Source organism: Gopherus evgoodei, chromosome 10, assembly GCF_007399415.2.
Source record: "Gopherus evgoodei ecotype Sinaloan lineage chromosome 10, rGopEvg1_v1.p, whole genome shotgun sequence".
Lineage (NCBI taxonomy): Eukaryota > Metazoa > Chordata > Testudines > Testudinidae > Gopherus > Gopherus evgoodei.
This window is the reverse complement of record NC_044331.1, coordinates 901,198-923,281: the sequence shown is the minus strand read 5'-3', so window position 1 is coordinate 923,281 and position 22,084 is coordinate 901,198. Positions and strand designations below refer to the sequence as shown.

At 53.7% G+C, this 22,084-nt stretch overlaps 2 protein-coding genes across 3 annotated transcripts; one reads left to right on the top strand and one right to left on the bottom strand.

Moving 5' to 3' along the window:
• Positions 1-1,796: 1,796 nt before the first annotated feature.
• On the top strand, positions 1,797-16,839 carry MFAP1 (microfibril associated protein 1). The gene is made up of 9 exons (XM_030577888.1): positions 1,797-1,990; positions 4,611-4,830; positions 6,031-6,160; positions 13,217-13,404; positions 14,037-14,145; positions 14,243-14,403; positions 14,732-14,891; positions 15,784-15,873; positions 16,049-16,839. Exons 1-9 carry the CDS (start codon positions 1,912-1,914, stop codon positions 16,229-16,231), a joined length of 1,320 nt encoding a protein of 439 aa, XP_030433748.1. The 5' UTR covers positions 1,797-1,911; the 3' UTR covers positions 16,232-16,839.
• A 1,809-nt stretch (positions 16,840-18,648) lies between these two features.
• HYPK (huntingtin interacting protein K) lies at positions 18,649-22,084 on the bottom strand. Of its 2 annotated transcripts, XM_030577889.1 has the most exons (4): positions 21,884-22,084; positions 21,239-21,294; positions 19,953-20,004; positions 18,649-18,932 (listed from the first exon to the last, which is right to left on the bottom strand). In XM_030577889.1, the coding sequence occupies exons 1-4, from the start codon at positions 22,067-22,069 to the stop codon at positions 18,837-18,839; spliced, it is 390 nt and encodes a 129-aa protein (XP_030433749.1). In that variant the 5' UTR covers positions 22,070-22,084; the 3' UTR covers positions 18,649-18,836. The 2 variants fall into 2 exon arrangements, with proteins under 2 accessions (XP_030433749.1, XP_030433750.1); XM_030577890.1 differs by lacking the exons at positions 18,649-18,932; positions 19,953-20,004 and adding an exon at positions 20,447-20,688.

The following is a 22,084-nucleotide window of genomic DNA, read 5'->3' as shown; positions in this document are numbered from 1 at the left end:
AGGAAATGGCTGGAGTGATTGGCCATTCCACTGGGTTCACATTTAATTAGTAGCCAGAATGGGAGTGTCGGGGCCAAGGGTCCTATTGATTGACACAAGGCCCATCCCATCATGGCTCTGGTTCTGGAAGCAGTTTTGTAAATATTATTGACACCTGGATGGGTGGCAGCAGGGTACCATGTGCAGCATGAATGGGCAAGGAGGATGGCAGGCCATGGTGTTAGCACCACCTGAAAGGCAGGAGGTCTCCATGCCTTCAAGCTGGAATACAGTATATGGCTCACCCCACTGCACTGGAGCATCCTATGGGAGCTCCTCACATGGAAGCATTGGAGACTTCAAGGCTCTGAGTGCTCAGCAATTTAACAACCAGGCTGATGAGTCTTACGGAATAACCCCAAAGTTCATGGCCACTCCAGCCTGGCACTGCTGGCCCAGCTCTACTATTGGACAATGGGCATCTGATGGGGAATCACTTCCTCCTCTGCTTTGAGGACATGGCTAGCCCTCCTCCTGGCACAAGGGCAGGTTTGGTGCGTTGCCCTCAGTACTCAGGTGCACAAACAGTCCCTGTCCAGTGGAGCTCACATCATCTCACACAGGGATGAGATGCATCAAAAAGCAGCCACTCTCCTGCCTCCCACTTCCTGTGGCTGGTGCAGGCCAGCACAACGCAATCAGGTTCTTCCACTGCCCAAGTAGGGACCAAGACCTGGCACTCACCACCGGGATGCGACTCATGCTCCCGGAGATCAAAATGAAACTCCTGCTCTTTCCTCCCACCACACTCTGCTCTCCTTTATTCTCCATCATCACCCCTCATGTCTGAATCCCACTGCTGTCCTGCACAGCGCACTCCCCTTTCCTCCCTCGTGCAAGTTCTCCTTATCCTGCCTGAACACTACAGCCTCCCTCACTTCCACGCCCCAGCCCCAGCCGCTGAGCTCGCCAGGCTCCCAGCCCCTCTGGTGCCCCTACACCCAGGCTGTCCCATTACAACTTCTTACTCAGCCTAGGCCTGGCTCAGATCTCATCCACGCTGCTGCTTTCGCCCTCCAGCCCCCAATTCCCCTGCGCTGCCTTCCGCCCCACGTCCCCTACCTGGGAAGCCTCCCAACCCGAGGGCCAGGCCCCCTCCGGGAGCAAACACCGCTGCTCCCTGCCAGGCCCGCCCCGGCTCCGCGGGGCTCCCAGGGACCCCGCGAGTCTCAGCGCAGCCGCGGCCGTCCCAGCTCCCAGCGCGGGCCGCCCGCCGAGCCGAGCCGGGCCGGGCCGGGCCGAGCCGAGCCGAGCCGAGCCCGCCCCGCTCCTGCTGCCCCGGCCCCGGCTCCGCGGGGCTCCCAGGGACCCCGCGAGTCTCAGCGCAGCCGCGGCCGTCCCAGCTCCCAGCGCGGGCCGCCCCCGGAGCCGAGCCGAGCCGGGCCGGGCCGAGCCGAGCCGGGCCGGGCCGAGCCGAGCCGAGCCGGGCCCGCCCCGCTCCTGCTGCCCCGGCCCCGCGCTCCGACCTCCGGCGGGGGCTGCACCAGCCGCACGCGGGACCGTGACCGAGCGCTCAGGCCGCTGGGACCAGGCTCCCGGCTGAGCTCCACGGGACTCCCCGGGGTGGGGGAGCGGAGGCGGGGCAGCGGCAGCAGCGAACCAACGGACACTCCGTCCAACGCCACCTTCCCACAATTCCCCGCGGCGGGGGCCGGACAGCCCATCATCTGCTTCCGGAAACTCTATCCCTCCTCCAGGACCCGTTCTGACGTAGTTCCGGTCAGTGGGCGTGTGAGCTAACTTAGTTTCCGGTTCCGGGTCTTGGCTGGGACCCCAGTTACAGGGTGGTTCCGGTTCCGGTTCCGGGCTCTCGGTTGGGAGACTGTGTTCTCGGCGTTGGCGAGTCCCGTGTTTGGGCCAGACGCTGCCGCCATGTCGGTCCCCAGCGCCCTGATGAAGCAGCCACCGATCCAGTCCACGGCGGGGGCCGTGCCCGTCCGCAACGAGAAGGGTGAGAGCGGGCCGGGGCGCGGCGCCTCCGCTCCCTCTGCCTGGCGCGGCCGGCCCGGGCCTCGGTGTGGGGGCGACTCCTGTAGGGCTGGGGGCGGGGGGGAGGGAAGGGGAGACTCCTGTAGGGCTGGGGGCGGGGGGGGAGGGAAGGGGAGACTCCTGTAGGGCTGGGGGCGGGGGGGGGGAGGGAAGGGGAGACTCCTGTAGGGCTGGGGGCGGGGGGGGGGAGGGAAGGGGAGACTCCTGTAGGGCTGGGGGCGGGGGGGGGGGAGGGAAGGGGAGACTCCTGTAGGGCTGGGGGCGGGGGGGGGGGGGAGGGAAGGGGAGACTCCTGTAGGGCTGGGGGCGGGGGGGGGGGAGGGAAGGGGAGACTCCTGTCGGGCTGGGGGCGGGGGGGGGGAGGGAAGGGGAGACTCCTGTAGGGCTGGGGGCGGGGGGGGAGGGAAGGGGAGACTCCTGTAGGGCTGGGGGAGGGAAGGGGAGACTCCTGTAGGGCTGGGGGCTGGGGGTGGGGGGGGAGGGGAGGGGCTACTCCTGTAGGGCGGGGGGAGGGAAGGGGAGACTCCTGTAGGGCTGGGGGCTGGGGGCGGGGGGGGAGGGGAGGGGCTACTCCTGTAGGGCGGGGGGGAGGGAAGGGAGACTCCTGTAGGGCTGGGGGCGCGGGGGGGGAGGGAAGGGGAGACTCCTGTAGGGCTGGGGGCGCGGGGGGGGAGGGAAGGGGAGACTCCTGTAGGGCTGGGGGCGCGGGGGGGGGGAGGGAAGGGGAGACTCCTGTAGGGCTGGGGGCGCGGGGGGGGGGAGGGAAGGGGAGACTCCTGTAGGGCTGGGGGCGCGGGGGGGGGAGACTCCTGTAGGGCTGGGGGCGGGGGGGGAGGGGGGAGACTCCTGTAGGGCTGGGGGCGGGGGGGAGGGAGGGGCTACTCCTGTAGGGCGGGGGGAGGGAAGGGGAGACTCCTGTAGGGCGGGGGGGAGGGAAGGGGAGACTCCTGTAGGGCTGGGGGCGGGGGGGGAGGGAAGGGGAGACTCCTGTAGGGCTGGGGCGCGGGGGGGGGGAGGGAAGGGGAGACTCCTGTAGGGCTGGGGGCGCGGGGGGGGGGAGACTCCTGTAGGGCTGGGGGCGGGGGGGAGGGGGGGGAGACTCCTGTAGGGCTGGGGGCGGGGGGGGGGGGAGGGGCTACTCCTGTAGGGCGGGGGGGAGGGAAGGGGAGACTCCTGTAGGGCGGGGGGGAGGGAAGGGGAGACTCCTGTAGGGCGGGGGGGAGGGAAGGGGAGACTCCTGTAGGGCTGGGGGCGGGGGGGGAGGAAGGGGAGACTCCTGTAGGGCTGGGGGCGGGGGGGGGGAGGGAAGGGGAGACTCCTGTAGGGCTGGGGGCGGGGGGGAGGGAAGGGGAGACTCTGTAGGGCTGGGGGGCGGGGGGGGAGGGAAGGGGAGACTCCTGTAGGGCTGGGGGCGGGGGGGGGAGGGAAGGGGAGACTCCTGTAGGGCTGGGGGCGGGGGGGGGGAGGGAAGGGGAGACTCCTGTAGGGCTGGGGGCGGGGGGGGGAGGGAAGGGGAGACTCCTGTAGGGCGGGGGGGGGGGAGGGAAGGGGAGACTCCTGTAGGCTGGGGGAGGGAAGGGGAGACTCCTGTAGGGCTGGGGCTGGGGTGGGGGGAGGGGAGGGGCTACTCCTGTAGGGCGGGGGGAGGGAAGGGGAGACTCCTGTAGGGCTGGGGGCTGGGGGCGGGGGGGGGAGGGGAGGGGCTACTCCTGTAGGGCGGGGGGGAGGGAAGGGGAGACTCCTGTAGGGCTGGGGGCGCGGGGGGGGGAGGGAAGGGGAGACTCCTGTAGGGCTGGGGGCGCGGGGGGGGAGGGAAGGGGAGACTCCTGTAGGGCTGGGGGCGCGGGGGGGGGGAGGGAAGGGGAGACTCCTGTAGGGCTGGGGGCGCGGGGGGGGGAGGGAAGGGGAGACTCCTGTAGGGCTGGGGGCGCGGGGGGGGGAGACTCCTGTAGGGCTGGGGGCGGGGGGGAGGGGGGGAGACTCCTGTAGGGCTGGGGGCGGGGGGGAGGGGAGGGGCTACTCCTGTAGGGCGGGGGGGAGGGAAGGGGAGACTCCTGTAGGGCGGGGGGGAGGGAAGGGGAGACTCCTGTAGGGCTGGGGGCGGGGGGGGAGGGAAGGGAGACTCCTGTAGGGCTGGGGGCGCGGGGGGGGGGAGGAAGGGGAGACTCCTGTAGGGCTGGGGGCGCGGGGGGGGGAGACTCCTGTAGGGCTGGGGGCGGGGGGGGGGGGGGGAGACTCCTGTAGGGCTGGGGGCGGGGGGGGAGGGAGGGGCTACTCCTGTAGGGCGGGGGGGAGGGGAAGGGGAGACTCCTGTAGGGCGGGGGGGAGGGAAGGGGAGACTCCTGTAGGGCGGGGGGCGGGGGGGGGAGGGAAGGGGAGACTCCTGTAGGGCTGGGGGCGGGGGGGGGGGAGGGAAGGGGAGACTCCTGTAGGGCTGGGCCCGGTCTCCGGGAGGTGTCATGGGCTGGGCTGGTTTTCCCTCGGGCTGGTTGCTTTGGTTTCTCGGGAGCTGTGCCCCGTTTGTCCTGGAGTACTGGGGCAGTGAGAAGTTCAGGTCTGTAGTAACCCATTCCTCCTCGTAGGTGAGATCTCCATGGAGAAGGTGAAGGTGAAGCGCTACGTGTCGGGGAAGCGACCAGACTATGCACCTATGGAGTCCTCAGACGAGGAGGATGAGGAGTTCCAGTTCATTAAAAAGGCAAAGGAGCAGGAGTTGGAGCTAGAGGAGCAGGAGGAAGATTCAGCTAGTGACCCCCGTCTGCGGCGCTTGCAGAACCGCATTAACGAGGATGTGGAGGAGAGGTGAGCTCCTGTCCATGACAGCCCTGCCTTAGTCAAAGAGAGACACACAGCAAGTAGTGTCAGGCCCACCTGCCCCTGAGATACCCTGATAGCTGTGGCTTTACAGTCACCTTTGTTATGTCTTCGGCAGTTTCTCTTTGTGAAAGACCTAGGCTTTGGAGCTGACTTTGCCGGAGTGCTGTCCAAGACATTGTGTAAACAAACTAAAAATATGAAGAAATATGTGGAAATAAAAGGTTTTCTCTCAACTTTTTGCTATGGTAACTAGACTTTGCTTGAGTCAGTTGTAGGGATGCATTTTTCAGGTGTCCCTTTAATATATTCCCCACATCTTAACTAAAGGAATATAGGAAGGAAAAGCAGCCCTATGCATTGTTGCAAATAATTCTTGAGACGTAAGCTAGTGCAGTTAGTCCTCAAGTTCTGAAAGTGACCACAAATAGTACAGCTAGCTCCTTAAGGTCTTAACATGGGGAGGAAAGCAGAATCTATAAAATAGGATAACCTTCTTGTATGGAGATGAAGAATGTCATGTTACTGCATCTAACTGAGATAGACATGAGTAACATTTATTTAATTCACCTCAAGTCAGTAATTCATATCTATGAGGAGTAGCTGGGTCAGTTCTAGCGTTGCCTCAGTCTTTACAATTGCTGAAGAAGCAGGATCCTAGTGGAAGCTGCATTTTCTACAGTGAGATGAACAGAAAGAAGTGTGTTCCTGAGCAATCCAGCTACTGGATCTTAAATGGCACCATGTAAATCAACCTTCCGAGAAGAAATGTTACTTTTTCCAAACTTTGCTGCTATAGCTCTACCTGCAGCCCAGGTGCTCAGATTGTCAAGGAGAGTAATACATGGTTTGTACTGTAGCAGCATATACATAAGAGCTATGATTGTTAGTCTGATTATATTTAGGACACTGGTGAGTCTAGCCACTTTTTTTAGTTACTTGAGTATTTGAGATTAACACACGTGTTCATCTTGGCATGCTGAGATACATCTTTGCTGTGATTATTGGGGCTATGGCAGGATCATTGTGGGGTTGGAATGGCTTGAGAATTCCTGGCTGGCTTGGATGTGTATGTGTGGGGACTTCAGTCTGAAGAGCCCCAGAGCATTTAGATGGGCTGTGGCCTATTGTCGCTGCTTTATGGCACTTGAATTGCTATGAAATGTTAACTTTGGTGTCTGTGCATAGACTCGCAAGGCACCGCAAAATTGTCGAGCCAGAAGTAGTTGGAGAAAGTGACTCGGAGGTGGAGGGAGATGCCTGGCGCATGGAACGGGAAGATACCAGTGAGGAGGAGGAAGAAGAGATTGATGATGAGGTACGTGCAGAGCCATGGAAACATGCTGCAAATGTGCTGCAAGCACCAGTTCCCCAGGCTCTCTGAGTTTCCATAAGGTGGGGTCCAGCTTCCTGCCGCTGAAGGCAGTACCAGATCCATGGGCAGATGGGACTGGCTAATACCTGGACGAATCTGAAAGAGGTTAAGGGTCGGTCTACATATGGCCTCAACTTGCCATTTGGGTTACATGGGATAAAAGGGAAGGTCCTCTCATGGATCAGTAACTGATTAAAAGATAGGAAACAAAAGGTAGGAATAAATGGTCAGTTTTTACAATGGAGAGAGGTAAGTAATGGGGTCTCCAATACTGGGTTGTGCGCAGTTCGACTCATAGACTCTAGGACTGGAAGGGACCTTGAGAGGTCATCGAGTCCAGTCCCCTGCCCTCATGGCAGGACCAAATACTGTCTAGACCATCCCTAATAGATATTTATCTAACCTACTCTTAAATATCTCCAGAGATGGAGATTCCACAACTTCCCTAGGCAATCTATTCCAGTGTTTAACTACCCTGACAGTTAGGAACTTTTTCCTAATGTCCAGCCTAAATCTCCCTTGCTGCAGTTTAAGCCCATTGCTTCTTGTTCTATCATTGGAGGCTAAGGTGAACAAGATTTCTCCCTCCTCCTGATGACACCCATTTAGATACCTGAAAACTGCTATCATGTCCCCTCTCAGTCTTCTCTTTTCCAAACTAAACAAACCCAATTCCTTCAGCCTTCCTTCATAGGTCATGTTCTCAAGACCTTTAATCATTCTTGTTGCTCTTCTCTGGACCCTCTCCAATTTCTCCACATCTTTCTTGAAATGCGGTGCCCAGAACTGGACACAATACTCCAGGTGAGGCCTAACCAGCGCAGAGTAAAGCGGAAGAATGACTTCTCGTGTCTTGTTTACAACACACCTGTTAATACATCCCAGAATCATGTTTGCTTTTTTTGCAACAATATCACACTGTTGACTCATATTAAGCTTGTGGTCTACTATGACCCCTAGATCTCTTTCTGCCATACTCCTTCCTAGACAGTCTCTTCCCATTCTGTATATGTGAAACTGATTGTTCCTTCCTAGGTGGAGTACTTTGCATTTATCTTTATTGAACTTCATCCTGTTTACCTCAGACCATTTCTCCAATTTGTTCAGATCATTTTGAATTTTGACCCTGTCCTCCAAAGCAGTTGCAATCCCTCCCAGTTTGGTATCGTCCGCAAACTTAATAAGCGTACTTTCTATGCCAACATCTAAATCGTTGATGAAGATATTGAACAGAACCGGTCCCAAAACAGACCCCTGCGGAACCCCACTTGTTATACCTTTCCAGCAGGATTGGGAGCCATTAACAACTACTCTCTGAGTACGGTATCAGAAGAGTAGCCGTGTTAGTCTGGATCTGTAAAAGAAGCAAAGAATCCTGTGGCACCTTATAGACTAACAGACGTTTTGGAGCATGAGCTTTCGTGGGTGAATACCCACTTCTTCAGATGCATGTGGTGGAAATATCCAGGGGCAGGTATATATATGCTAGCAAGCAAGCTAGAGATAACGAGGTCAGTTCAATCAGGGAGGATGAGGCCCTGTTCTAGCAGTTGGGGTGTGAAAACCAAGAGAGGAGAAACTGGTTCTGTAGTTGGCAAGCCATTCACAGTCTTTGTTTAATCCTGAGCTGATGGTGTCAAATTTGCAGATGAACTGAAGCTCAGCAGTTTCTCTTTGAAGTCTGGTCCTGAAGTTTTTTTGCTGCAGGATGGCCACCTTAAGGTCTGCTATAGTGTGGCCAGGGAGGTTGAAGTGCTCTCCTACAGGTTTTTGTATATTGCCATTCCTAATGTCTGATTTGTGTCCATTTATCCTTTTCCATAGAGACTGTCCAGTTTGGCCGATGTACATAGCAGAGGGGCATTGCTGGCATATATTACATTGGTGGATGTGCAGGTGAATGAACCAGTGATGGTGTGGCTGATCTGGTTAGGTCCTGTGATGGTGTCGCTGGTGTAGATATGTGGGCAGAGTTGGCATCGAGGTTTGTTGCATGGATTGGTTCCTGAGCTAGAGTTATTATGGTGCGGTGTGCAGTTACTGGTGAGAATATGTTTCAGGTTGGCAGGTTGTCTGTGGGCAAGGACTGGCCTGCCACCCAAGGCCTGTGAAAGTGTGGGATCATTGTCCAGGATGGGCTGTAGATCCTTGATGATGCGTTGGAGGGGTTTTAGCTGGGGGCTGTATGTGATGGCCAGTGGAGTCCTGTTGGTTTCTTTTTTGGGTTTGTCTTGCAGTAGGAGGCTTCTGGGTACACGTCTGGCTCTATTGATCTGTTTCCTTATTTTCTTGTGCGGGTATTATAGTTTTGAGAATGCTTGGTGGAGATTTTGTAGGTGTTGGTCTCTGTCTGAGGGGTTAGAGCAGATGCGGTTGTACCTCAGTGCTTGGCTGTAGACAATGGATCGTGTGATGTGTCCGGGATGGAAGCTGGAGGCATGAAGGTAGGCATAGCGGTCGGTAGGTTTTCAATATAGAGTGGCGTTAATGTGACCATCACTTATTTGCACCGTGGTGTCAAGAAAGTGGACCTCCCGTGTAGATTGGTCCAGGCTGAGGTTGATGGTGGGGTGGAAGCTGTTGAAATCATGGTGGAATTTTTCCAGAGTCTCCTTCCCATGGGTCCAGGTGATGAAGATGTCATCAATGTAGCGTAGGTAGAGAAGGGGCGTGAGTGGACGAGAGCTGAGGAAGCGTTGTTCCAGGTCGGCCATAAAGATATTGGTATATTGTGGGGCCATGCGGGTGCCCATAGCAGTGCCACTGATCTGGAGATATATATTGTCATCAAATTTGAAATAGTTGTGTGTAAGTATAAAGGCACAGAGCTCAGCAGCCAGTTGTGCTGTGGCATCATCAGGGATAGTGTTCCTGACAGCTTGTATTCCATCTGTGTGTGGGATGTTTGTGTAGAGAGCCTCTACATCCATGGTGGCTAGGATGGTGTTTTCTGGGAGGTGACCAATGCATTGTAGTTTCCTCAGGAAATCAGTGGTGTCACGGAGATAGCTGGGAGTGCTGGTGGCATAGGGTCTGAGTAGAGAGTCCACATATCCAGACAGTCCTTCAGTGAGAGTGCCAATGCCCGAGATGATGGGGCATCCAGGATTTCCGGGTTTGTGGATCTTGGGTAGTAGATAGAATAACCCTGGTCGGGGCTCTAGGGGTATGTTGATTTCTTCTGGTGTTAGTGTAGGGAGTGTCCTGAGTAGATGCTGTAGTTTCTTAGTGTATTCCTCAGTGGGATCTGAGGGAAGTGGCCTGTAGAATTTGGCATTGGAGAGTTGTCTGGCGGCCTCCTTTTGGTAGTCAGACCTGTTCATGATGACAACGGCACCTCCTTTATCAGCCTCTTTGATGATAATGTCAGGGTGGTTTCTGAGGCTGTGGATAGCATTGCGTTCTGCACAACTTAGGTTGTGAGGCAAGCGATGTTGTTGTTCCACGATTTCTGCCTGTGCACGCCGGCGGAAGCATTCAATGTATAGGTCCAGACGGTCTCTGAGTACGGTTATCCAGCCAGTTATGCACCCACCTTATAGTAGCCCCATCTAAATTGTACTCTCCTAGTTTATCTATAAGAATATCATGTGAGACTGTATCAAATGCCTTACTAAAGTCTAGGTATATCACATCCACCGCTTCTCCCTTATCCACAAGGCTCGTTATCCTATCAAAGAATGCTATCAGATTAGTTTGACACGATTTGTTCTTTACAAATCCATGCTGGCTATTCCCTATCACCTTACCACCTTCCAAGTGTTTGCAGATGATTTCTTTAATTACTTGCTCCTTTATCTTCCCTGGCACAGAAGTTAAACTAACTGGTCTGTAGTTTCCTGGGTTGTTTTTATTTCCCTTTTTATAGATGGGCACTATATTTGCCCCCTTCCAGTCTTCTGGAATCTCCCCCATCTCCCATGATTTCCCAAAGATAATAGCTAGAGGCTCAGATACCTCCTCTATTAACTCCTTGAGTATTCTAGGATGCATTTCATCAGGCCCTGGTGACTTGCAGGCATCTAACTTTTCTAAGTGATTTTTTACTTGCTCTTTTTTTTAATTTTCTCTTCTAAACCTACCCTCTTCCCATAAGCATTCGCTATACTAGACATTCCTTCAGACTTCTCAGTAAAGACTGAAACAAAGAAGTCATTAAGCATCTCTGCCATTTCCAAGTCTCCCGTTACTGTTTCCCCCTCCTCATTGAGCAGTGGGCCTACCCTGTCCTTGGTCTTCCTCTTGCTTCTAATGTATTGATAAAAAGTCTTCTTGTTTCCCTTTATTCCCATAGCTAGTTTGATTTCATTTTGTGCCTTTGCTTTTCTAATCTTGCCTCTGCATTCCTGTGTTATTTGTCTATATTCATCCGTTGTAATCTGACCTAGTTTCCATTTTTTATATGATGCCTTTTTATTTTGTAGGTCACGCAAGATCTCGTGGTTAAGCCAAGGTGGTCTTTTGCCACATTTTCTATCTTTCCTAACCATCGGAATAACTTGCTTTTGGGCCCTTAATAGTGTCCCTTTGAAAAACTGCCAACTTTCCTCAGTTGTTTTTCCCCTCAGTCTTGATTCCCATGGGACCTTACCTATCAGCTCTCTGAGCTTACCAAAATCCGCCTTCCTGAAATCCATTGTCTCTATTCTGCTGTACTCCCTTCTACTCTTCCTTAGAATTGCAAATTCTATGATTTCATGATCACTTCCACCCAAGCTTCCTTCTACTTTTAAATTCTCACAAGTTCCTCCCTATTTGTTAAAATCAAGTCTAGAACAGCTTCCCCCCTAGTAGCTTTTTCAACTTTCTGAAATAAAAAGTTGTCAGCAATGCAGTCCAGGAACTTATTGGATAGTCTGTGCCCCGCGGTGTTATTTTCCCAACATATATCTGGATAGTTGAAGTCCCCCATCACCACCAAATCTTGGGCTTTGGATGATTTTGTTAGTTGTTTGAAAAAAGCCTCATCCACCTCTTCCACCTGATTAGGTGGCCTGTAGTAGACTCCCAGCACAACATCACCCGTGTTTTTTACCCCTTTTAGCCTAACTCAGAGACTCTCCACACTTCCGTCTCCTATGTCCATCTCCACCTCAGTCCAAGTGTGTACATTTTTAATATATAAGGCAACACCTCCTCCCTTTTTCCCCTGTCTATCCTTCCTGAGCAAACTATACCCATCCACACCAACATTCCAGTCGTGTGTATTATCCCACCAAGTTTCAGTAAGGCCAATAATGTCATAGTTGTATTTATTTATTAGCACGTCCAGTTCTTCCTGCTTATTACCCATACTTCTTGCATTTGTATATAGGCATCTAAGATACTGGTTTGATCTTGCCTCCCAGCTTTGCCCTGACCCTCCTTCCTCTCTGCCATTATAGCCCGTGCTCCCTCCTGTTTCCAACCCATCTCCCAGGTCTTGTTTCCCACTTACCTGTGGGCTTTGCTCACCTGTCCCCGTCGAACCTAGTTTAAAGCCCTCCTTACTAGGTTAGCCAGTCTGTGCGCAAATAAGGCCTTTCCCCTCTTCGAAAGGTGAACGCCATCTGTTCCTAGCAATCCTTCCTCAAATAGCATCCCGTGGTCGAGGAAGCCAAAGCCCTCCTGGCGACACCATCTTCGCAGCCAGGCATTCACCTCCAATTAATAATCTGAAAAAGGGAATGAACAGTGAAGTGGAAAAGTTTTCAGACGATACAGAATTATTCAAAATAAATAAGTCGAAAGTTGACTGCAAAGAGTTACAAAGGAACCTAAAAAAAATGGGTGAGTGGGCAACAAACTGGCAGAAGAAATTCAACAGTTGATAAGTGCAAAGTGTAATGCACATTGGAAAAAAAATTCTAAATACACGTGTATAGTGATGAGCTTTAAATGACCTGTTGCCACTCAAGAACTTTGAGTCTTCATGGCTAGTTCTCTGAAAACTTCATCTAAGTGCACAGCTGTGGTCAAAAAACTAACAGAATGCTAGGGACTATTAGGAAAGGGATAGATAAGAAGACAAAAAATACCATAATGCTACTATATAAATCCATGGTACGTGCACACCAGGCATACTGTGAGCAGTTCTGGTTGCCCATCTCAGGATATAGTTCAGCTGGAAAAGGTTCTTAGACGGGCAACAAAGATGATCAAGGATATAGAACGGCTTCCCTACACAGGGAGATTAAAGAGATTGGGGCTGCTCAGATTAGAAAAGAGATGACTAAGGAGGGAGGTGATAGAAGTCTATAAAATCATGACTGGTGTGGAGGAAGTGACTAGAGAAGTTTTATTTACCCTTTCACATAACACAAATGCCTTATTAAATTAGTAGGCAGAACATTTAATACAACAGGAAATACTTTTTCACACAATGCACAGGCAATCTATGGAACTTGTTGCCATGGGATGTTGTGAAGGTCAAAAGTAAAACTGGGTTTAAAAAAAAAACTAGGTAAGTTCCAGGAGGACAGGTCTGTCAATGGCTATTAGCCAAGATGGTTAGGGCTGCAACCCTTTGCTCGAGGTGACCCTAAGTCTCTGACTGCCAGAAACTTGTTGAGGAAGATGGGGTGGGGTCTCTCGAAAGCTACCCTGTTCTGCACACTCTCCCTAAAGCCCTAGGACTGGCTAATGTCAGAGACAGGACTGGAGGACCACAACACTAGTCTAGCCCAGTATGGCAGCACTTATGGAAAGCTGTCTCACCGCTGGCCTTGCTGTGGGGAGGGAACATTGGCTGATGCCCCCTTTGGTTTGCATGGTGAAGTATGCAGAATGGTGGAACAGAGTTTGGCCTCTATGGAACAAGGAATCCGTGCTGTTAATGCCAGTTAATTCCATCCATTTCACCCATTGCATGAAGGAGTTAGAGTGGACTTGGGGCCTCTACCCTCTTGGGCCCTACCTGGGGCAAACATCCTCCCCCACCCCCTTGCAAGAGACCTGGGGGTGAATGGAAGGTCAGCAGTTCTGTTGACTCCCTTTGGGTTTGGTGTGTGCCTCAATTAGGAGATTGAGCGTCGTCGTGGGATGATGCGCCAGCGAGCCCAGGAGAGAAAGAATGAGGAGATGGAGGTGATGGAAGTGGAGGACGAAGGCAGGTCTGGTGAGGAGTCTGAATCCGAGTCTGAGTATGAGGAGTACACAGACAGTGAGGATGAAACGGAGCCACGTCTCAAACCTGTCTTCATCCGCAAGTAGGTGGTGTGCCTTGCTGTTGTGGGGGTGAGGGATTGCTCACAGCTGAAGGAGGGCAGAGCGCCAGCCTAGATGGAAAATGTGAAGAATCACTGGCACACAGAGAAGCATGCTCATGTTCATTATCATGCAGCTCAGAAAGCAACTGGTGCACATGCTAATAGCACCTCAGGTTCTATCTGCAGGTCAGGTGCTGGCTTGGCACAGATATGCAGCAGTTGTCCATGTAATTGAGTGTCTGGGAGTGATAGATTCCAGGCAGCTGTTGTTTTTAGCTCTGTCAGTTGCATCTGACCCTGCAGCGTACACAAGTTGGATGGGCTCAGTCTCTTCATGGTACTAGCTGTTACTTTTGGGTAGGTGCCACTCAGTGGTGATAGGGTGATTGCCAGTGAGGTGCAGAGTACCACAGGAAATGGGTCTCTCCCCACAACAGATCTAGGGGTATGAGAGGTCACTCAGGAAGCTGCTAAGGCAGCTGGGCCTGGAGCTGCACCAGACAGGTGAGGATCCTGGGGGCAGACACTGACTCCAGAGAGTGAAATAGCCAGTGCTGGTGTGGGACTTTGAGAGGGATGGGTCGGGTGCAGTGAGAGGGGGAAGGAAGCCTGTGATGGCCCCTCTGTTCCAGGAAGGATCGAGTTACAGTCCAGGAACGAGAGGCAGAGGCAGTGAAGCAGAAGGAGTTGGAGCAGGAGGCAAAGCGACTGGCGGAGGAGAGGCGGAAGTACACTCTCAAGGTAATGGGGACGGTTCAGTGGGGCAGTGTATCCGTGGGAACAGGAGAGGGTTGGTCTGCTGCAGCAGGCTCAGTTCACAGCGTGGTCCCCTCTGCAGATTGTGGAGGAAGAGACTAAGAAGGAGCTGGAGGAGAACAAGCGCTCGCTGGCTGCGCTGGAAGCGCTCGATACTGACGACGAGAACGATGAGGAGGAGTATGAGTCCTGGAAAGTGCGCGAGCTGAAGCGCATCAAACGGGACCGTGAGGAGCGAGAGGCGTAAGTGCTGCCACAACCTGGGCATGAGGTTGAATGGCTCTAGTCCCTGACCCAGAGGACAGCGGCCATGAGGGGGCATCTTCCCCTCCCCATTTCCTGCTCTGTCTGGCCACTGCAGCCTAAGGCAGAGCAGAGGGCACCCCATCTTAGCTCCTGGAGGGACAGGGCATTTGGTGCGTGCCCCTGGAATTTAGTGGGTTGAATTGCTTCCTAGAGCTGCAGTCTCTGGCCAGGGATGTGAGTAGGACAAGCTTTCTGCCTTCTGGGCAGAGCAGAGGGCCTGGTGGGAGCAGGGCTGTCTCTAACGGGCTTTGTGCCTCCTGCACAGACTGGAGAAGGAGAAGGCTGAGATTGAGCGCATGCGGAACCTGACGGAGGAGGAGCGCCGTGCCGAGCTCCGTGCCAATGGCAAGGTCATCACCAACAAGGCAGTGAAGGGCAAATACAAATTCCTGCAGAAGTATTACCACCGGGGGGCCTTCTTCATGGTGAGTGACTGTAGGGGCAGCCCTGCTCTGTGGCTCCCACACCTGGAACAGTGCGCTCGGTTCTGGATACTTCAGGGGAAGGACTGGTTTAAAGGAAAGATTACACGGGCTACAGCTGTAGAGTGGCAACACAGCCACTGAAGGGTGTGTGGTGTCAGGAGAACACGCTGAGTCTGCTGTGTTTGACGGGTGTGAATCCCTAAGAGGATGTGGTGTGATTCAGGCTTGACTGAAGATGAGGTTACATTAAATAAAGGGAGATGTAGGCTGAACACCAGGAAGCTTCCTGACGGTGAAATTGATTGTCACTTGACCTCCTTGGGGTTGTTCTCATGCATCCACTGATACCTCTCTGGTAATGACTGACAGATCTACCTGGATGTCTCATTGCTATTTGATCTCATATGGCCCAAACCCTCTCCACTCCCCGTTTCCCCGTCATTGTCAACCCAACCCTTTTCCTAGACAAATTCAGATGGAAATAAGGACCTTGGAATCTGGAATGGTGAGACCCCTTGCACACTGCTTACATTTTGTTGTCTTGTGTAGCCCAGGGCTGTCACCCTCCCCTCTAACCTAGTGTCAGCTCACCAGGCCAGGAGGGTTGTAGTATGTTTGGAAAATGTCTAAAAGCTACAAGAAACAAATGAGGTGGGAGGTTCTTTGCTTGGTGTGTTTGCCACACCAAGACTAATGTTCTAATCTAGACCCTGGAGATGGACTAGATGGGACACAAGCCTTGTCTCCAATTTCTGTGATTCTGACGCGAGCAGAGAATCTTGAGTGTTATTCCCAGCACTCTCTGAACTATGCTGTTTGTGGAGTGTGTCCTTACCTGGTTTCCCTGGGGGCTTACTCTAAATGACTCTGCTGCATGTCCATCCCTCCCTAGGATGAAGATGAGGAAGTGTACAAGAGAGACTTCAGTGCCCCCACGCTGGAGGATCATTTCAACAAGACCATTCTGCCTAAAGTCATGCAGGTATGTGTGCTGGAGATGGGCTCATGGGGGTGGGGTGAGTTCTCAGCTAGCAGGGCCTTAGAGGGTACCTGTATGGTGGGGTGACAGGAAGGCCTGGTCCACAGTTTGTACTCGGAGGGCGCTGTGGGTCCCGCTTGCGGGGAGGTTGCTGCTCACAGAATTTTTTTCTCCTTAGGTCAAAAACTTTGGGCGCTCTGGGCGGACCAAGTACACACACCTGGTGGATCAGGACACAACCTCCTTTGACTCCGCTTGGGGCCAGGAAAGTGCACAAAACACCAAGTTCTTCAAGCAGAAGGCAGCCGGCGTGCGGGACGTCTTTGAGAGACCATCAGCTAAGAAGCGGAAAACTACCTAAGGGGAGTGCCCAGGACAGTGTCATGCTGCCAATAGCAGGGTGGAAAGGCACTTGTCTGCTATGGGTCCTCACCCTGCCAGAAATCTTGCGAGTGCGTTGGGGCATAAAGTGTGCCTGGTTTGGCCAGTTCCATTTGTCGAGCTGAGTGTTGCATTCTGTGCTCCAGCACTGAGCTCTCACCACTCCGCCTGTGACCTGAGCTGGGCTGCACAGACTTTCTGCTGGACTCAACTGGAATCAGAGGAAAAGTCCATCCTTGTGCTAGGCCAGCCAGACCCAGCGCTGAATGTTTTTCGCCTCCACCAGCCCCACGGGACTAGACAGCTGCCCAGATCCCCCTGCCAGAGGGCAGCAGACCCCCAGTTCCCTTGGATTAGCAGCAGCAGTCTGTTCCAAGGCATCTCCCCACCGCTGCACAACACCCCATCTCCAGTTGGGAAGGCAGTTCCCTTTTGTTCTCTGCCCTAGCTCTGTGGGGCTTTGAAGCCTCTTTCACCTAGCCCTCTGCTTGGCTCTAGGCTCCCCTACCTGTACCGTAGGGTATGGGGCTCTTCCAGGCCCCCAAGGCACAAGATCTGAGTTTTGATTAAAAGCTGTTTCTCACAAGACTGGCATTGCTATCACTCTTGGGGGGTGGGAGGGGCATGTTGGTGGCTGAACCAGGGCCCTCTCTCTTCTCTCTGTGCTAGGGATTTGCATAACTGAACTCAGCTCACAGGAGATGCAGGTGTAGGGCACATTTGTGCTGTGAGGTGGATGGAATTCTGACTTTGAGGGAGGAGGTGACTTAGCAGCAGTTCCCCAGTACTGTTTCTGCTCACCCTTGGGGGGTATTCTGTGTCGGTGCCCCAGCCTTACCCTATTGGGCTGTTAGAGCTCCAGCCCACATCACCTCTGGGAGCAGCTTTCTCACACCAAGCCGTCAGTGCAGGCCATAAACACAAATTCCCCATGATCCATTCCTGGCCACAGATGGAGACTGAAGGGATGCTCTGCCCCTCTAGCGGCTATTCAGCATTAGGGTGAACATACAGCCCCCTAACAGGGCACAAGTTAAAGCGAGTGTTCTCTCCAGCCCTTCAACTCTACAATGCCTTTAAGAGATATACCTATCTCCTAGAGCTGGAAGGGACCCTGAAAGGTCATGGAGTCCAGCCCCTGCCTTCACTAGCAGGACCAAGTACTGACTTTTTGCCCCAGATCCCTAAGTGGCCCCCTCAAGGAGTGCGCTCACAACCCTGGGTTTAGCAGGCCAATCAAACCACTGAGCGATCCCTCCCTGCTGCCAGGACTGCTTACCTCAAGTTTTATAACAACCAGGCTTGCCCGGGAGTTTCACTAGGGAGCTGTGGCCCTATAAGGCAGCCTGTGTTCTGGCCCTGTGCGGCCTTGAAACCACGGGCAGGCTGATTCAGCCAGAACGGCCCCTTCCGTTAACCCCAGACATATTACATGGAAAGCACCTCAGAGCTTCTAGCACTGCATAAATATAGAAGCTTGAGAGGGTCTTTGCCCTCAGACTATGTGATTTTTAGGAGCTGACAAAACAGGAAGATAAAGTGAGACTGCTGGCCTTACTGGAGGGAAGACTGAAGCCAGCAGAGCTCAGATTAAGAACTAGAAAGGCCATAGCAGCTAGACCTCAAGCCTGTGAGCAGCATGGTGATGGAGCAATATAATGGCAGAACGGAATAAAGTTCATATCAAAGAACCATTCAGCAGGGGTGGGAACATTACCCCATCTCTCCCTTTTCAGAGCGCAGCCACTGTTCTCTGAAGGTTTAAGTGAACACTTCATTCAGAAAACACTCCCTCAGCTCTGTACTCCCCACCCTGGTGAGCTCATTCAAAAACACTCCCTCAGCTCTGTACTCCCCCCCCGGTGAGCTCATTCAAAAACACTCCCTCAGCTCTGTACTCCCCCCCCCCGGTGAGCTCATTCAAAAACACTCCCTCAGCTCTGTACTCCCCCCCCTGATGAGCTCATTCAAAAACACTCCCTCAGCTCTGTACTCCCCCCCCCGGTGAGCTCATTCAAAAACACTCCCTCAGCTCTGTACTCCCCACCCTGGTGAGCTCATTCAAAAACACTCCCTCAGCTCTGTACTCCCCCCCCCCCCGGTGAGCTCATTCAAAAACACTCCCTCAGCTCTGTACTCCCCCCCCGGTGAGCTCATTCAAAAACACTCCCTCAGCTCTGTACTCCCCAGCCTGGTGAGCTTTACAGGCCAGATCCAATTTGTCTCACTCCTGACATCGTATCCGTTACTAGCGCAGCAAAGCACCTTGTGACTCAGTTGTATGAGTAGCCTGCCATCTCCACAAAGAGCACCGTGATGAAAGCTTTCTACAACAGGTGGGTGGCAGCACTCTTTCAGGCCTCTCAGGGCCCATTCATGGCTGCTTTCTAAACTGTGTCCACAAGGTTACAGATGTCTTTATTTCAATAAGTTAATACATGTAGCATCTGACTAGTATCACTCTGTCAAAGAGTTATTGGGAAGGCAGTGCACATGGCAGGGATGACCACACAAAGACGAAGTCCCAACGAGTCTTCTTCCCTCATTCGCTTCTCAAAGCACAAAGTGGTCCAGTTGGAATGTGGTTAGTTGGTGAGGGTGATCAGAGCCTCCACCACATTCCCCATATGCTCTCGCAGACTACGCTCTGCAGCTGCCCGAGAGATCTCCATCTCATTCATCTGCAGGGAAGGGAGCAGAGATGAGAGACGCTGCACAACAGCAGACATCACACAAGAAAAGTGGTGGACTCAACTCCCGCATTACTGAGGTCTCAACCGAGTACGAGTTACACAGCTGCTGCAGAGTCCAGCTACTGTTCCTGGCTTACTATAGTGCAATACAGCAAAGCAGAGTGGATAAAAATGATTAAAAAAACCCTTTTTTTTGATAAAATGGTTTTTGAGGAAAAAAATTATCTAAGGATAGTTTTAATTAAGATACATTATAGCTCAGAGATCTCAGCATAGAATAGGGGTTACAAATTCTAATTCTATAGCATTAGACAATATATTCAGGTAATGTTTAAGAAAAAGTTTTGTAAATGAGTTCCAATAGTTCATGGATTAGGGACTCAATCTTATAGAGTTAAAGAGGTGTCTGGATAGAATATGCTCAGTCTAGAACATACCATCAGAGATGCTTGGTTTTGCAGTTCTCAAACTGTGGATTTGTATCTCCAGAGATAACATGCTCGTTAACAGCAATGTTTTAAAATAAATAATATAGAGAGGTGAGAAATAACAGACCACAGCCCCATTGTCCCTCTGCAAATTGGTGTATGCAGAGTCAATCCCTTACCTCTCTAACAGTTCAAAAATTCAATGAATAGAAGATTGTTGTGTGGGAATAGATCTGGACAAAGAGAAGATGTCTGGAAATAATGTGAGAAGGGAGGGACAGGCAGTAGAAACAAAAGTGAATCTGTTTGAGCAGCATATTCCAGAAATCTTGAGGTCTTTCTGAGTGTAGTCTTCATTGATTTGAGATCTACAATACCATTCTCTCACTAGAAGGGAAAGCCTATAATGGCAGCAGGCTGTAAAACAGACCCAGTTTGGGTCTCATCTATCTCTGAGCTGTGAAGAATATGTATTAAGATAACAACCAATGAGAATGCACTTTTATGTAGAAATCCATGATTAAATCGAGTCTTCCTGACTAGTGATTTAAATCAAATCTACCCTGCCTTCCATACTCACAATCAGTTCCAAATCTTCTTTCTTTATTGTAACTTTTGCAAGTTCTTTTTCCCTGTAACAAAAGGAATCAGAACATAAAGCACCAACAACAGGCTCCAGACCCCTTTTTCCAGACCAACTCAGTCACAACTGTAAAGAACAATCAGGAAGCTTGCGGCAACTCCTTGCCAAAGCATAAAGCCACCAGTCCTGAGACTGGACTTGGACAGGCAAGAAGTTTAACCAGCAAAACTACCTTGGTCCCAATGGCCAGTGGTTTTCAAACTTTTTTCCTGGGGACCCAGTTGAAGAAAATTGTTGATGCCCATGACCCAACGGCGCTTGGGATGAAGGGTTTGGGGTGTGGGAGGGGCTCAGGGCTGGGGCCAGAGGGTTGGAGTGCAGAGGTGAGGGCTGCAGGGTGGGGCCAGGAATGAGGGGTTCAGGGTGTGGGAGGGGGCTCTGGGCTGGGGCCGGGGTGTAGGGCTCTGGGCTGGGGCCAGGGATGAGGGATTTGGGGTGCAGGAGGGACTCTGGGTTTGTGCGGGGATCAGGGCTGAGGCTTGGGGTGCAGGATGGGGTCAGGGCTCCGGGGGTTCAGGGCTCCAGGTTTGTGGTGGGGCTTAGGGCTGGGGCATGGACTTACCTCCGACAGCTCCTGGTCAGCAGCGCAGCCAGGGTGCACACAGAGGCTTCCTGCCTGTCCTGGCAATGTGGACTGCACTGTGCCTGAAGTGGCCAACAGGAGGTCCAGCTCCTAGGTTGAGGTGCACAAGCGGCTCCACATGGCTCTGGCCTGCAGGCACCGCCCACCCCCCAGCTCCCATTAGCCGTGCGGAGCTGGTGATCGAGGCGGGGGCAGCGCATGGAGCCCCAGGGCCCCCCTGTCTGGAAGCCAGACCTGCTGCTGGCTGTTTCCAGGGCGCAGTGCGGTGTCGGAACAGGGAGCTGGGCAGCACCACCGACTGGACTTTTAATGCCCCACTCAGTGGTACTAACCAGAGCGACCAAGTGCCTTACATACCATGACCCAGTACTGAGTCACAACCCGCACTTTGAAAAATGCTGCCCTGGACCTCCAGAAGAGAGTTCTGCATGTGTAAAGTCATGTCACCTATTACTGGACTGAATGGCTCAGGAACTGAATGCCCTGGCTTGGCATGGCCAGAACTGTCTGAGCTTTGGCTCCAAAGAAGCTGTTCTAACCTATAACAACCAATAAGACTGATGTTTAATCTGTGGGGCATGAAGGTTGCGTCTCAAAGCCTTACATTAAAAATGGAACAAGAGATGCAGGGAGCACTTACCTCTCTTGTTTTGCTTTCTGCTCTCTGGATCGTCGGTCTCCAATCACTGACATGGCCTAGGCAGAAGAAGCAGGCAGGGTTACCTCCAGCATACAGAGGGAGGGGGTCTCCCCACAGCCACGTCACCATACACTATCAGGTCAAGCTGAGCTCCTTCCCAAAACCCACACCCAGACCCTGAGGAGCCACATGCTACGGCCTCTAGTGCTGGACTCTCAGGCCACTGCTGGTTGGTGGGAAAGAGCCCCAGACTGCCCGGGGGCCCATGGCCCCAACCCCCATCAGCTTCTGCCCTCTGGCTTCTTCCACCAGTTCCAGGTTCAACTGCTGAATGTATTCTGAGCAAACCCATCATCTGGGGCCCCGCCCCATCGCCTGGGGCCCCGCCCCCGCAGGCCCCGCCCCATCGCCTGGGGCTCCGCCCCCGCCGGCCCCGGCCCCGGCCCACAGCCTGGGGCCCCGCCCCCTCCGGCCCCGGCCCCGCCCCACAGCCAGGGGCCCCGCCCCATCGCCTGGGGCTCCGCCCTCGCTGGCCTCGGCCCCGCCCCATCGCCTGGGGCTCCGCCCCCTCCGCCCCCGGCCCCGCCCACAGCCTGGGGCCCCGCCCCATCGCCTGGGGCCCCGCCCCCCTGAACCCGCCCGCACCGTCTCCAGGTTCGAGCTCTGAATCTCTTTCTCCTCCGCATAGTCCGTGACTCGCTCCAGGTCCGCGGCGCCGCTGTCGTGTTTCCGGGGCTTCTCAGCCGGCCGCCCCCCGGCCCCGTCCGCGCCGCCCCCGGCCCCGTTCGGCTCCGTCTCCAGCTCCAGCTCCACGTCTCCCTCCGCCGCCATCGCGCCGCCGGCCCT

Bases quoted from the DNA above. Each gene is read 5' to 3' on its own strand.
- MFAP1 (XM_030577888.1), top strand. From the start codon at position 1,912: ATGTCGGTCCCCAGCGCCCTGATGAAGCAGCCACCGATCCAGTCCACG. The intron at 6,161-13,216 runs GTACGTGCAGAG...TGCCTCAATTAG, and splicing joins AAGAAGAGATTGATGATGAG to GAGATTGAGCGTCGTCGTGG. The intron at 13,405-14,036 runs GTAGGTGGTGTG...CCTCTGTTCCAG, and splicing joins AAACCTGTCTTCATCCGCAA to GAAGGATCGAGTTACAGTCC.
- HYPK (XM_030577889.1), bottom strand. From the start codon at position 22,069: ATGGCGGCGGAGGGAGACGTGGAGCTGGAGCTGGAGACGGAGCCGAAC. The intron at 21,295-21,883 runs GTGCGGGCGGGT...TCTTCTGCCTAG, and splicing joins AGAGCTCGAACCTGGAGACG to GCCATGTCAGTGATTGGAGA. The intron at 18,933-19,952 runs GTGAGTATGGAA...CCTTCCCTGCAG, and splicing joins AAGAAGATTTGGAACTGATT to ATGAATGAGATGGAGATCTC.